This window comes from Scyliorhinus canicula, chromosome 3, assembly GCF_902713615.1.
Source record: "Scyliorhinus canicula chromosome 3, sScyCan1.1, whole genome shotgun sequence".
NCBI classification, from domain to species: Eukaryota; Metazoa; Chordata; class Chondrichthyes; order Carcharhiniformes; family Scyliorhinidae; genus Scyliorhinus; species Scyliorhinus canicula.
In genome coordinates, this window is record NC_052148.1 from 167,141,191 (window position 1) to 167,156,561 (window position 15,371).

The 15,371-nt window shown below is 42.4% G+C and overlaps 1 protein-coding gene across 8 annotated transcripts in view; it reads right to left on the reverse strand.

Annotated features, from left to right (window-relative positions):
- sec31a (SEC31 homolog A, COPII coat complex component) overlaps positions 1-15,371 on the reverse strand; it is a 133,527-nt gene that overhangs the window by 64,918 nt on the left and 53,238 nt on the right. For 7 of the 8 annotated variants that reach the window (XM_038791674.1, XM_038791679.1, XM_038791680.1 and 4 more), the window contains exons 14-18: positions 5,745-5,819; positions 4,652-4,757; positions 3,055-3,233; positions 2,847-2,973; positions 1,159-1,304 (exon numbers count right to left, since the gene is read on the reverse strand). In XM_038791674.1, coding sequence (XP_038647602.1) covers positions 1,159-1,304; positions 2,847-2,973; positions 3,055-3,233; positions 4,652-4,757; positions 5,745-5,819 — 633 coding nt within the window. The remainder of the gene's footprint in view (positions 1-1,158; positions 1,305-2,846; positions 2,974-3,054; positions 3,234-4,651; positions 4,758-5,744; positions 5,820-15,371) is intronic. The other variant, XM_038791676.1, reaches the window with a different exon arrangement.

A 15,371-nucleotide genomic window follows, 5' to 3' on the forward strand; every position in this document is an offset into this window, starting at 1 on the left:
TTCATTTTTTCCAATTAAGGGTCAATTTAGCGTGGCCAATCCACCTACTCTGCACATTTTTGGGTTGTGGGGGCGAAACCCACGCAGACACGGGGAGAATGTGCAAACTCCACACGGACAGTAACCCAGAGCCGGGATCGAACCTGGGACCTCAGCGCTGTGAGGCGGTTGTGCTAACCACTAGGCCACCGTGCTGCCCTTATCCCAGTATTCTGGTCAGCATGACTCGATCAATCGCCACCATTAAAATCAATTATATCCCACAAGTCCCGAAAGATGTGCTTCTTAGGTCTATTGGACATTCCGAATTCTCCCACTGTGTACCCGAATAGGGGCCATAGTGAGGCAACTAGAGGATTTTCGCAGTAACTTAATTGCAGTGTTAATGTAAGCCTACTTGTGACACTAATAAAGGTTATTATTATTATAATTAATTGTTCATTCACTTCATTTCTGTTGATGGCACTTTGCTGTGTGCAAAAGTGCTTGTTCACAAAACAGGAGCAAACACAATTTTATTGATTGTATGTGAAGAAATTGGAGTTATGAAGTGACTTGATAGACACTCTATTAACACAGGTTCTTCCTTTAGCAAGATGGAATACAGTTAAGAGTGGCATGGACTGGGTGGATCCATCTCCGCATTCTCAATTTTAGCTGTGCTTCTGGAGTAAAGCACTAAAAGGCAACTCTTTATGGGGCTTGTGGGAATACTTGAAGGGTGTTGACAAGTGGGGATCTGAATGCACCAGGTGGAAAAGAGCTTCCCATCCACATTCTCAACCAAGTTTAATATAAATGAAAATATTTTCCACTCGCCTAGGACACAGAAAGCATGTTATCAGAAAAACTCAAGTTGGGGAAAGACAGTTGGGAGAGAGATTTATGCCTCTGAAATAAAGAGTGTTCAAATGACAATTGACAATGACGTGAAACCAGCTCGTAGGGTGTTATTAAATCTTGCAATTTCACACGAGGCTGAGGCTGAAATCTATAAAGTACTGTTGGTGATCATTAAGTTCGGAGGGGGGCTAAAATCATTAGATAGGAGACAGGTCCAAACAAGCCACTATGATCCCTTTCAAGAACTTATTGTCTTAACATTTGTTATTTAAAAAACCACAATTGCATTGCACCAAAGATCTCAATGTCACTAACCTGAAGAGCAAGAGGTGAGTTTCCATTCTGAGCTCTATCCCAACAGGATACTAGTTTTTCCACATTACCAGCACAGATATAGCACAGGCAGGCTTGGGCTTGAAGGCTGCTATCCCCCTCACTCTCTAACCGTGTGCCCAAAAAATCTGGGAAGGAAACAAGCAAAAGCACTTAGAAAACAAAAAAATATTTTCCTTGTGTAATTTATTTTGCATTCCACTTCTCTATTGCTTTGAGAATGGAGATGTATTACACTGCCAGCTGGTGTTACTAATCACCTACACATGTTGCATGCTGTTCCAATCGGAATGTGGCGACTAGGGGCTTTTCACAGTAACTTTATTGAAGCCTACTCGTGACAATAAGCGATTTTAATTTCATTTCAATTCCTGCCTGGTTTGCGATTGGGACAGTTCAGGTGAGAAGGCGGGGATTGGACCTGCTTTTTTCACTCCTTGACAATAAACCTTTGTCTTCCAATTCAGTACAATTGATATCAGAGTGGAAGCTTAGAAAATGACACAGCAGGAGAATTTTGGAACAATATATTTCAGGGCATGTTGTTCTGCTCCCGCCCCATGCCCTGCTCCTGTCCAGCTCCAGAATTCCTGCTATTTCCTGTATCTAATCACTTGTACCCACCCATTGGCATAAGAGTTAGAATCATAGAATTTACAGTGCGGAAGATTCAGCCCATCGAATCTGCACCAGCCCTTGGAAAGAACACCCTACTTGAGCCATGCCTCCACCCTACCCCCGTAACCCCACCCCACCTTACCTTTGGATACTAAGGGCAATTTAGCATGGCCAATCCACCTAACCTGCACATTTTTGTACTGTTGGAGGAAACCCATGCAGACACGGGGAGAAAGTGCAAACTCCAAACAGACAGTTACCCAAGGCCGGGATTGAACCTGGGACCCTGGAGTAGTGCTAACCACTGTGCCACCCCGAGTTAGTAGTGAGGGTAGAGAAATGAAGCACAGTTGCAGGCCGCTTGGGCCTTGAACATAGTAAACTATATGCAGAGGAAAATTTAAGGCAGTTGATGTCTATTTTATAATTTATTAAAAGAAAATAGATATATGGGCAGCATGGTAGCATTGTGGCTAGCACAATTGCTTCATAGCACCAGGGTCCCAGGTTCGATTCCGCCTTGGGTCACTGTCTGTGCGGAGTCTGCACATCCTCCCCGTGTGTGTGTGGGTTTTCTCCGGGTGCTCCGGTTTCCTCCCACAATCCAAAGATGCACGGGTTAGGTGGATTGGCCATGATAAATTGCCCTTAGTGTCCAAAATTGCCCTTAGTGTTGGGTGGGGTTACTGAGTTATGGGGATAGGGTGGAGGGGTTGACCTTGGGTAGGGGGTAGGGTGCTCTTTCCAAGAGCCGGATGGGCCGAATGGCCTCCTACTGCACTGTAAATTCTATGTAAAAATTCTATGTAATCTATGTAATAAATTAAACCCTATTAATTGCAATCTGTTTCCATTTATTAAACCAATGGTGTCTGACCCCCCTCAGGTACATGAATACTGCAGAAATACTTCTACTACAAGCATGGCATTTCTGTTTATTGCATTCAACCACTCTTATAGGACCAACACACAGTGGCTCGAGTCATTTGATTCAAATCAATCAGACAGGATGACAAATACTTCAGAATACAGGACAGAGCAACACTACTCACCACAAAATGCAGCAAATTCATCAGTCCTGGCGTACGTCAACAAGGCAGCCAAAGCTTCCTTCCAGTTCTGAAGATCGCATGACTGCAGAATCTCTTTCCAGTCTCTTGTAACTACAGCATCTATCAACTAAACATTTTAAGCAAAATGTCAGAACACAGAAGCCAAGTATTAAAGTTCAAAACACAGTCAGAATGGAAGCCACCTTACCCTGGTGATCTTGCTTTTTGTTTTGGCAAAGTATTTTTTTTGTGTCTTAGCTAGAAGTTCCTGTCCTCCAGCTATTGCTAATATGATGGCATCTGCCATTCGATTATCGTACAAGCAGAGATCAACGGCTCCTTCGAAGTTGCCAGTCAGCAAAGCTTGAGTAATCAGGCCATCAACATCTGTGGTATGGAAAGGAATTTTAAAAAAGGTTTCATCTTACCAAAATATCTTAATTCCATAAATCCTGAAGTACAGCACTAATGGAGTGCTGTATTGTCTGAAATGCCATCTTTCAGATGAAACGTTAAACTGAGGCCCTGCCTGTTCAAGTGGATGTAGAAAACTCAATGGCACTATTCCGAGTTCTGCTAATGTCCTACTTGACATCCCTTCATCAATCTTAACCATTCAAAGCTGATCAACTGGCAATTAATTGGTTTGCAGTTTGAGACACCGTGTACACAAACTGGCTACTGTAATGACTCATATTGAGGTAACTGCACTTTACAAAGTAACCAATGCGGTCATTAGTACCTGAAACATCACAAGGACACTAAAATATACGCAAAATGTAAATTAATATTTTCCCTTGCCGGACACAAACCTAGCATGCAATTTCAATTATGTTCTTGCTTCAGGGTATGAAACTAAGTCGGTAAATGGTATGCGAACTGTCAACTGCTTTTCAGCACAACAGAAAAGTGTTGCGAGGAGCTGTGTGTTGCGACTAAATACCCCACTTCTGATGCTGCTTGTGGCAACAAGCGTTGGAGTAACTTGAGTTTTCCTCCTGACTCCCAATACTCCCTCTGTTTTCACATTTCACGGGGCAGCACGGTGACCCAGTGGTTAGCACCACTGCAGATCTGTCTGAAGCCACCTAAAGACTAAAATTTGCCTTTCTACAGGGATTAAGGGCAAATGGACAAATCCAGATGGGAGCCAACATGTGTTATTCTCATTTTTATTTTGTGGTAGCAAAAAGGAAGGTCAGATAAATTGACATTATTAGCGATTATAGGTTGAATGAATTTCTATGTGTAGATATCTGGAGTTAGAAATGATATTGTTTTGGGGTGTGGAAACCTGATGCCATGGGATTGAGGAAAGAGAGATAGGAAATTTAGCTCTGACAAGATCAAAGGCGGGAACAGGTTTCACAGCTTCATTTTAAATGTTTCATTACATGGAAAAGACTGAACTACAAATGCTACTCTCATTTGCTCAGTTATAAAGTGCACCTTTGATTTTAAATTGTCGTCAACTAATTCTTACTTTCCCTGCAGATTTGCAATAGAATACCTGCCGCTTACTAGTTCCGCTTTACAGTGCAATTACTTGCAAATCCTGCCACATAGATACTATTTACTATAGCAAGGACTGACCAAGACATGATGAGTCAGATGGGTTTTCCTCGGTGTTATAAACTTCTCGATGATTTGATTTGGCACATCGCAGCTTTAACTAAGTTACCTCATGAAAAATGCAGTCAGTTTTGGGAGTGATTTTTTTAAGGTTGATTAACTTTAGCAAAAAGAGTCGCGTGAAGAGATTTATAAAAGGGATGATTTTAGATTTCAAACTACTACAAACTGACCTCCACTGACAGAAAGATTGAATTTGGTTTCATCCTCAATTTGCTTCTCGGGTGTGGACTCACTGAGGTCCAAATCGCCTTCATCTTCTTCGCTCTCACTTTCTGTCTACATGATAAAAGAAAAAGATAATGACATATCATATACAAAACACTAACAAACAGAGGCACCACCTGTATTTTAAGATATAGTCTATCTTGCTCAGTGTGCTAAGTGCTCTATTACTTTGAAGAATATAGTCACAAAGAAACGTAATGCATAAATAAACCGTGGAATTCTATGACTGTCTGCAACATCTTCAGTATAGCCACGAGAAAGATTTTGAGGCATAGTCCAAATACAGATTTATATGATGTATAACCCTAGACTGGGTTATGTTTTATCCTCAAGAGTTCGGCCAGGTTATCTGCCAGCCCAGTCCTAGAACAGCTGCAGGATATAGGCCAGTAAGATTCCAGGTTTGGCTCATAGCCTGTGTTCCTTGAACTGCAGCAGCATATACGTTCCAACAGCATTCAGTACCCCTGTGTTATCGGCAGAAAATCAGTCGCAGCTCCTAATCTTGATAACTCTTAATGATCCATTCCTGGAAACGTGTGTGGGGACACCAGGAGAGGATGGATCAGCTATCAGCCACCAATACTCGCAGTAGACTATTTACACACGGTTATTTTTTTTTAAAATTACCAATTAAGGGGCAATTTAGTGTGGCCAATCCACCGACCCTGTCCATCTTTGGGTTGTGGGTGAGAGACCCATGCAGACACAGGAAGTGTGTGCAAACTCCACACATAGGGATCGAACCCGGGTCCTTGGCGCAATGAAGCAGCAGCACTAACCATTGTGCCACCGTGCCGCTTAGTTACGCAATATAAGGTGGGATGACTGTACCCCAGCAAGGCATTAGCACCCTCAGACAAAGAAAGAAAATCCATTTTTATAAAAAATGTATGATTATTAAGCAATTCAACATTGGCCATTTGCTAACTAAGCCATTTGAAGCATGAAAACATTGATTTTTTAAGTGTGTGAAAATATGAGCAACACACAGTGTTATCTGCATGCACACATAAAATAATAGGATTGATCTAATACCTCCCCCAGCAACTGATCTTCTATAGCAGGGCTGTCTTCAGCACTTTCTGCTGTTTGCACAAAGTCACCAGGAGCCTTAAAGTGGAAAGGTTAAATGACAACACCATAAGGAACATTAGGAAGCACAAGCAAAGCCAAAGACAATAATGCCAGGCAGGACAATGGGGTAAGAAAATTATTCCACAAGTGATATAAATCATAGGTCTATTACAAGGTCAGTGAAATACTTCACTCTTTATAAACTTTCCCTGAGTCGCTGGGTAATTGTGGTAAGATATATTCTACTCAACATCACCAATGGTTCCAAACTTTAAAAAAGATACAGTGAGTTAGCAGACCGAAATTTGACCCCAAGCCAACAGGATCATGTCACCTTTCTCGATGACCTATACAAAATGAGTTTTCAGTCTTAACCTCACTCTAATAGGCACGACCAACACCATTTAAGTGATTTCTCTCAGAAAGATCACAAGGTGACTGACGTGGCAAATAATCGTTCCAACGATGCAGTACAGGCTATTCGCTGGCTGAAGGACACTAGCGAGAATGGAAGGAGCTTTATTCTGAAATATACATGGGTCACCCATCCCGAGTGTGCCTGGTGTAGATAATGGTGCTTGAAAGTATTCCATTCCAGAATAACATTCCTCACCTGTTGAGTACAAAAAAGATCATCCAAGAAAGATACGAAAGAACTGCAATTTTGAATTATACCAGGTAGATAATAGGGACTTCAAACTGAAAGCATTTTTGGATGCAAGTAATCTAAATCATAAGACCCCGTTTAAAATATTACATTAAGATCCTTGTATTTTTGTTCATTCATTGTGTATTTTTCATAATTTAGTTAAACAGAGTTATGACATTGTTGGGGAATTGGTTTACAGAGCTTACAGTTCAACTGCAATGGAGCCTAACCAGCATTAATGCAGATATATTTGTGAACCAATGGGATATAGTCCTAGTCCTCATATATTAGTCTTTATCACTAGTGGGACATTCTTATGTACTTTTTATTGACATCACAGATAAAGTATTTGCAGAACCTGGATTAAAACATAGAAGGCACTAAAACTTGAGAAAACAACTGAAGCACATTTTTGTTCTTATGGTATACAGCTGCAGTTAATACAACATAAGTGTTGCTGTACACTTTCCATTCAAGTAGATCAGGACAGCAATGGCTCTTCAAACTTGGATTTCTCCAGTTAGGTGCCAATCCCATTCAACCCTCAGACAAAAGACTCAGGATGGGCAAATGTGCCAATCCCACAAGACCAATTAAAGCCACAACAATGAAATGCCAAATTGGTCCACAGTATCAGGCAAGTTAACAAACAAGCAGGAACGAGAAGTCAAGAATGGTTTACTGTCCCTCAATTCAAATCTAATTTGACTGCAGTATGATGACTTGAAAAAGGTTGTGGAAATGTCCAAAGCTGCCCATCGTACTGAACAGGAATCTACCATACAGTTTACAAAATGATTACTTTTTTTTTTTTTAAAGCTGCATAAACAAAAGGAGGTTAGCACTAAAGTTTGGAACATTTCAATTTTGGCTGGCATCACTCTACATCTGGCATTCCCACTTTCAATACAGCAGAATAAAATTCTCTCTCTTAGCTTTGGTCCTCAACCCAACCTCAGGATAATATCCCCAACTTATTGTAACCCTTTTCCATTTTTTGCATGCTATCCATGAGTGATCTCTTGGAATGAGCTAGTCAATTAGTGACAAATAAAGGACTGCCTTAAGCCGTTAACCTGTGCTCGTTTGGAATTTTGAGGTTGCCTAAACATTTCACATAGCAACTTTACAACCAGCCATAGTAACAGATTTCCATCCACAGAAACAGGAATCTCACAACCATATTCCACTGTCCAGTTAGAGCACGGCTGATCCATACGCAAATTCCATTTGGTTTAGTTTAAACTTATGTGTAAGTAAAAAGGCCAGCATCCAATGTAAACTTTAAATTAGAAACTTTAGAGTTTGAAGATGGAACTTTCATTTCTCGTTCTTGTGGAATAATATTTACCCCATGGTTTGTACAATCATAGCAGAATTCAATAAAAATCAACAAGTCAGAATCAATCACATTTTCAGGTTAAATAACGATTAAATGAAATAATACTTCAGAAAATACAGGTTGCAAGCCTGAGAGGTCGAAAGCTGAGATTAGAGAAAATGGGCAAGTTAATTGGTAACTAGAGGGCTTAAATTTAAGATGGGTAAAAGAATAAAGGGAAAGGTTCGAAGGAATACAGTGGAATATCCTACCAACAACATTGGGGAAACAGACTCCACAACAGCTTTTAAAAGGGGAAGTGGATAAAGATCTGAAAGAGAAAGGATTTAAAGGAAACAGGAAAAATGTAATGTTGCTGGACAAAGTGCGCTACTCTTTAAAATTTAGAGTTCTGCACACAGCAGGAGCTGGGTGATCTCTTTCTGTGCTGCAAAGTTCCATGTTTCTATGTGCCATTATCTAACTGCTAAACCATAATATTGAAAATCATGCTGTGTTCCTCAAGTACATTATGGATGTCTCCTTACGATCAGAAATTATATAAAGTAACATTATTTCCATAGCACCAGACAATCCCGAAACCAACTTTAATTTTCAAAAGTTAAAACAACAGAGGCTACAGGTTGAAAATATAGGAGAAGGAGGAGAGGAGAGAAGTGTTGATGTAAAAATAGAAATGGATGATGTAAAATCAACATTATGGATGTGGGAATGGAAAAAAGACAGATTAGGGAGATAAAAGGGAACCGGTCCAAAATAAACTAGAAAAGTCTGCAACAAGTTGACGGACCAGCAATCTTCTAAGATAAGATGCACAGAACGCAAAATAGATATACTCCTAAAAGGCATAAAGGAAGTAGTTACAAAAGATGGAGTTCTATAAATACAGACATCAAACTAACCCAAAACTTGAAAAGAGAGATGTAATAAAATGAGGGCTAACAAAGAAAGTCAAGAGGAATGGAAAACATATTGAGGAGGCAAAAAGGAAAATGAGGAATGTTAACAAAATAGTATGAGATTTTAAAGGATAATTAAAGGAAAAGAATAATTAAAAAGAATTAGGGATGAAGGGGGAAAATCTAGCTGGGGAGGTTGAAAGCATAACAAAAATACATTCCGTTATAAAATAGGTATAGTAGAAAAGGATGTAGATGTCACAGTTAGATGAAGAATTGAGTTCCCATTTTTCCACAAACTAGATAAATTACTGGGCTCCAACAGCATAACATATACACTTGGCACTTGAAAAAAAAGTCAAGATGGGGAAAGAAGAGGCTCTATGGTTTATCAAGTCCCCTTAATTATGCAAATTGTGCAACAGACTCAAAGCAAATGAACAGTCTTGTTCATGAAGGGAACCCCAGAATAAACTGGTATCTTTGGGTCGGTTAGTTGAAAGTTAGTTTGTGGGCAAACTTAAAATCAAGGTTGCAATTAAATGACGGGCAAGATGATCAAAGACAACCAGCATGCAGTTGTCAATGGCAAATCATTGTTAAGAAATGGAAGTGTTTTTTGAAGAATGGACTAATTGTAAAAAGGAAATGAAGCTTATAGTTTTCAGAAGGATTCAAACATGTCTCAGAAGAAGCTAATTAAAATAAAAACCAGGCATGTGGTATAAAAGAAAATGGGGCAGCATAGATCGAAATTTACCCAATGGTCAGGAAACAAAGGTTTAGGATGAATGAATAATGCCCAGATTGGAGAATGGTTGAATTAGAATTCAAGGGGCCAATGATGTGTCTACTCTTGTTCTCAATAAATTCAAATGATTCGAAACTTGGGCAGAGTGAGCACAATAATGAATTTTCTGATGTCACAGAAGCAGAGGCTGTGGCAAAGCTCAAGAGGACAGAGCTTTCTCTGACCACACGCTTGTTTCCCTTACCAACCACATCTGCCTATTCCCCTCCAGTCATAATACTTTGACCACCTACTGACTGGGAGAAGAAAACCTTCCTTCTCTCCCCACCCCCATCTGCGTACCTCCAATTCCTAAATCCTTCACTTATGGTTCTTTACCTACAATGGTACTGCTGCTGAAATTTTGCTTAAACACTCACTTGCCTTCATGATCAACACTATTCTTCCCCACAAAAGTATTATCGTCTCCCTCTCAACGCACCTCCCCCTCCCACCCCCAATAGTCCATCTCCATTCACTCAAGTGTGCCAACATAAACACACTTGGAGTAAAAGCTATGGATTGTGGATAGCACAATTGCTTCACAGCTCCAGGGTCCCAAGTTCGATTTCGACTTAGGTCACTGTCTGTGTGGAGTCTGCACATCCTCCCCGTGACTGCGTGGGTTTCCTCCGGGTACTCCGGTTTCCTCCCACAGTCCAAAGATGTGCAGGTTGGGTGGATTGGCCATGAAAAATTGTCCAAAATTCTATGATTAACCTAGGACAAAAGTTCGGCGCAACATCGTGGGCCGAAGGGCCTGTTCTGTGCTGTATTTCTCTATACTCTGCCCATCCATCACTGGATCTGGCTTACTCACCAAGGTTTACGGAATCTCAGACTCTTTTGCTGAAATTTCTCACAATTACAAATTCACCCTGGAGGGAAAAGATATCACCAGGGTCTATGACCAACTGCATCACTAAATGCTTCTTCAATACAGCCTCCTCTCTGTATCTCCAAGTCTAAACGGCCTCTACAGCTTCCTGGTGCACCACCACCAGTCCTGAATCCATTCCTGCCTCTCCGAAATTTCTCGTTCTAGGTTCACTCGTTAAACAAAACTTCCTCCCCATCCACCCTGTCAAGACCTCTCAGTACCTTATGTTTCAACCAAGTCCCTCCTTACTCCCATCTGTTTCTGCTTCAGCAAATGTACCTTATCCGGGAGTATTCTCTTCCCTTGATCCTCTGTCTGCTCAACCCGTCCTCATCCATCTCCCTTTCTCATATTGTCAGTGGTGCCTTTTCAGATATCACCTCTCTCACCTTCAAAACCAATATCACTTCCTCCTCAAAAAACCCACCCTTGCTCAGTGTGTACCTCCAAAGACTGCCCCATCTTCGACCCTCTATCCCCCTCAAATGTTTGAATGCATTGCTGACTCCCAATTCCATGTCCAACTTTTCCATAATTCCCATTCAAATGTCTTCAGTCTGACTACTATCTGATACACAGCACGCAAAGCGTCCTTACGAAGGACATCCTCTGTGATTGTGTGAATATCTCTCCTCACCTTATTTGCATCAAGTGATACAGTCACATTCGCCTCTACTGATTTTCCTCTGTTGTCTAACTCTACTGGATAGATCTACAACAACTCTATTCACAGCGTCCTGATTTTAACAGGCAGCCAAAGCTGAAGGGGCGGCACGGTGGTTAACACTGCTGCCTCACAGCTCCAGGGGCCTGGGTTCAATTCTGGCCTCGGGTGACTGTCTCTGTGGAGTTTTCACTTTCTCCCAGTGCATGGGTTTCCTAAGGGTGCTCCGGTTTCCCTCCCACAGTCCAAAGATGTGCAGGTTAGGTGGATTGGCCATGATAAAAATTGCCCCTTAGTGTCCAAATTGTTGGGTTACAGGGATAGGGTGGCAGCGTGGGCTTAAGTAGTGTGCTCTTTCAAAGGGTCACTGTTTCCGAGAGTCAGGGCAGACTCGATGGGCCGAATGGCCTCCTTCTGCACTGTAAATTCTATGATTCTATGAAAGTTACATCCAGCAATTTAAAACCACCATCGGTTAAGAATGAGGACTCTTTCGGAAAAACGACTTTGTGCTGAAAATGGATAGAAGATAGACGAGTGTCATCTGTGACTCAGCTCAGTCAGATGTTTCTAGATTAAAGTCTCACTTCAGGACTTGAGCACAAATTCCAAGTCAAAACTTATCTGAAAGTTTACATGGTGGGAGGAGTAACATCGAGGAAGCCAAAACGTTAAAGTTACACCGTGTAAAATTTTGCTCTCAAAAGAGCAGTTGTTACTTAATATTTTTATTCTCCATTTTACCATTTTCTTCAGAATTTACACCCCACCAACAAACAGTAAACGGTAACAAATACAATGTTGATCCCCTTATTAACAACAACAATCCCATCCTCACACCTACCCCAAACAACAGCCCACATGACAATATAAGCATCAAAAAACAAACCCTCCCAAGGTGGGAAAAGAAAGGAAAAAAGAAAATGGAATCAGGAATCGCCTATGGTCACCATTGACATATACAGTCCACCCCCCCTAATATTCAATGCCATCCAATCCCCGAAAGAGTACCGTGAATGGCACCCATGAATTGTAGACAACCCCCCCCCCCCCAAGGCTTCTTCCCTCCACTTCCTCTTGTAAACTCCTCCCCCGAACCTCGGGTCCTTCCCCCAACTTTTCACCCTGGCTAGACTCACCAAAACCTCTTCTACCAGGCTCCGACAGCCGCAGCCCCTACCCCCACCACACTCCCATTCACTGGCCGGCTTAAACTGGCCAGCATGGAGGCCCCCGCCCGGGTCTCCTTCCACCTTGCCTGGTCCCAGGAAAACCAAGACATCCCCTTTAGCACACAACCACCGCATACACACCCAAGTAACAAAGAACGATTATTGCAAATGAAACTCTTCCCTTGTCCAAATATATACAACGCGACTCATTTAGTACATACGTCGACTCATTTAGTACATACACCAACACACAGTGAAAAAATAAAGTTACATGAGGCTACATCGGTATATGACTATTTCTCAATTCTGCCACAGTCCTTCTGCCTTCGCAAACTCCTCCACTGCTTCCGCCATCCCAAAATAAAACTCCTTGGATTTGAAGATCTCACTCAACTTAGCTGGACATACTATGCCGCACTGCAACTTGCTGATGTACAGTGCCTTCTTCACCTGGCTGAAGGCAGCCCGCCTCATCGCCAGCTCCACTGTAAAGTCCTGGTATATATGTATACCAGCTCCAGCCCACTGCACCTCCCGCTTCTGTTTTGCCCAGCACAGGACTGTCTCCTTCATGCTATACCTACAGAAACACAGAGTTACGACTCTTGGCGGCTCTCACCTTTGGTATAGGCCTCCACCACCGATGAGCCCGATCCAGTTCATATGGGGAGGGACCGTCCCCCTCCCTCAATAGCTCCACCAACATTGTGGCAAAATACTCCGTCGGCCTCAGGCCTTCCACCCCTTCGGGTAGACCCACAATCCTCAGATCTGTCGCCTGGATCTGTTTTCCAGGTCTTCCATTTTGGCTCGCAGACCCTTGTTGGTCACTATCACCCTTCACAACTCCTTCCCCATCGAGGTGAGTTGATCACTGTGCTGCAATAATGCCTCTTCCACTTCCTTCAGTGTCTCACCTTGCTCCCGCACCTCCGCCACTGCGCTTGATACTGCCGCCCTCACCGGGGCAATCGCGTCCTCCACCAGCACTTTCAATACTGTCCCCATCTCCTCCTTCATCGCTTCCATGTGCTTTGTGAACTGTTTTTCCAAGTTCTAAAACCATCACCTTGGTCATTTCTTCTGCTGTGAACGATGCGGCCTCTCCTGGTGCTCCAGCCTCCGCTTTCCTTACAGTACCTCTGAGGAAGTGAACAAACGAACGGGGTGGACCGCAGGACCCTGAGGGTACTGTGTTCACAGAAAGAGAACAAAGGGATGGAGGGGAGCTTTGCCTCGTGGTGAGCATGGTGAAAAGGATGCTGGGGTTACAATGCAAAGTGACCAATTAGGATATAGGGCCAGGTCAGGAGGTGTATAGAATGACCAATGGGAAGCTCATATGTGAATCTTACTGTGATTTTGAATATATCTGCAGAAGTTTCTTTGTATACTCTCTCTCTCTTTATTCTGGGCTCTCAGAAGACAGTGTGTGTGTCCTGAGGTCCTATGGATTGAGTCAGCCTTGCAAGTTAGTTATTATTAAATGATATGATACCTGCAAATCCATCTCAGATTTTATTGAATCTAGACTGACAGCAAATTAACCAGGAATCAACACCTCCGCTGACTTTTTCACTCACCGGCGGACTTCCGTTAACCCCCTTTATCACGGCTGTTTTTCTCCCAAACTTGGACATTTCTCCTCCCTTTGCCTTCTTGCATCCTTTTCAGCCCTCGTTGCCCCCCTTGCGTTAAAACTCCGAAGATCCTATTCCCAAGCGGGAGCCCTCCAGTGTGCGGCTGCTTCCTACCCGCCTTCACCAGTCCAGCAGTCGTTACTTTTAAAGAGTTCATTGGAAGTACTGATTGGCTGTAACATTTTGGGCAGCATAATGTGTGGAGCAATGACTGGAGCAGATGAAAGTGGCAGTTATACCTGGCGGAGAATGGGAATATGAGTGGACCTTACTGTAGATGGTCAGGCTGTTGTGTTTGCTACAGGTCAGTTCATGTTAACACTGTTGCCACTGATTGGTCAGCACACAATCAACTCGTTAGATACAATGGTCAATTTTGAGAATGAGTCACTCTTCACCAACCTGCCCATCCCAACCTGGTCAAACAATGTTTGGAAGAAGATTGATCTCTCAACAGACCTGCGATGTCACCAGATCAAATTTATGATCTTCTACTGATGTTCCCAAACTTATCATTCCAATGGCATAGTTCCCATTTCAAACAAACAAATGTTGCCATGTGATGTCCACGGTCACCAATTGTCGCTAACATCTTTATGGAAGAGTTCAAACAAGCAGCACTTAATCAGCTCATCCGACAACTTCATAATTTCCTGCAACATTTTAACATATATTTTAACAATATTTGAATACTAAGATGCACTGCAGTAATTCACCAAGATCCCTTCAACAGCATCTCCCAAACCTGCAACTACCACCACCAGAAGGACAAGGGCAATAGATGCATGAAAACACCACCACCACCTGCAAATCCCTCTCCAAGCCGCACATCATCCTGACTTGGGAGATATATCGTCGGTCCTTCATGGTCACTGGGTCAAAATTCTGGAAGTCTCTCCCTAACAGTACTATGGGTGTACCTATACCACACAGACTGTAGCAATTCAAGAAAATGGCTCATCACCACCTTCTCTAGGGCAATGAGGGATGGGATAGCCAGTGACACCCACATCCCATTAAATAATTTTTTTTAATTACCATGGAGATGGAGCAATTTTCTATGCCTTTTCTCAATGCTCTCCAGAGCAAGCCTCATAGTGGCATTCACCACATCTATCGTAAGCCCACTCACACCGACAGGAACCTAAACTGCTGACTTTTGCATCACCCCGACAATCAGTTTCCAGAACTCAGTAGAACCTACGCCATCAGTGACAAAACAATGTCTACAACAAAAACTTTACCACTTTAAGTCTAGAATGCATTCCCTTCACACAACGTTAAGATGCATCTACTGGTTGCTCGCTCCATAACAATTACTTCCACTCAGACAAGAGTCAGCCTTCTGTACATCAGTTCCACCGCACACAGATCACAATGTATTCTCAAGTCAGCAGACAGACAAGTGCAGCACATCATCCACGAATGTCCACTCCATTCTTCATAACAACAAAGACAAGAAACCTCTCAAAACCAGGAATTTGCAGCATACCAAGTGACTGCGGATTCATCTGCATTGGAGAAAAATAGACCACAGCCTATTTATTAGACT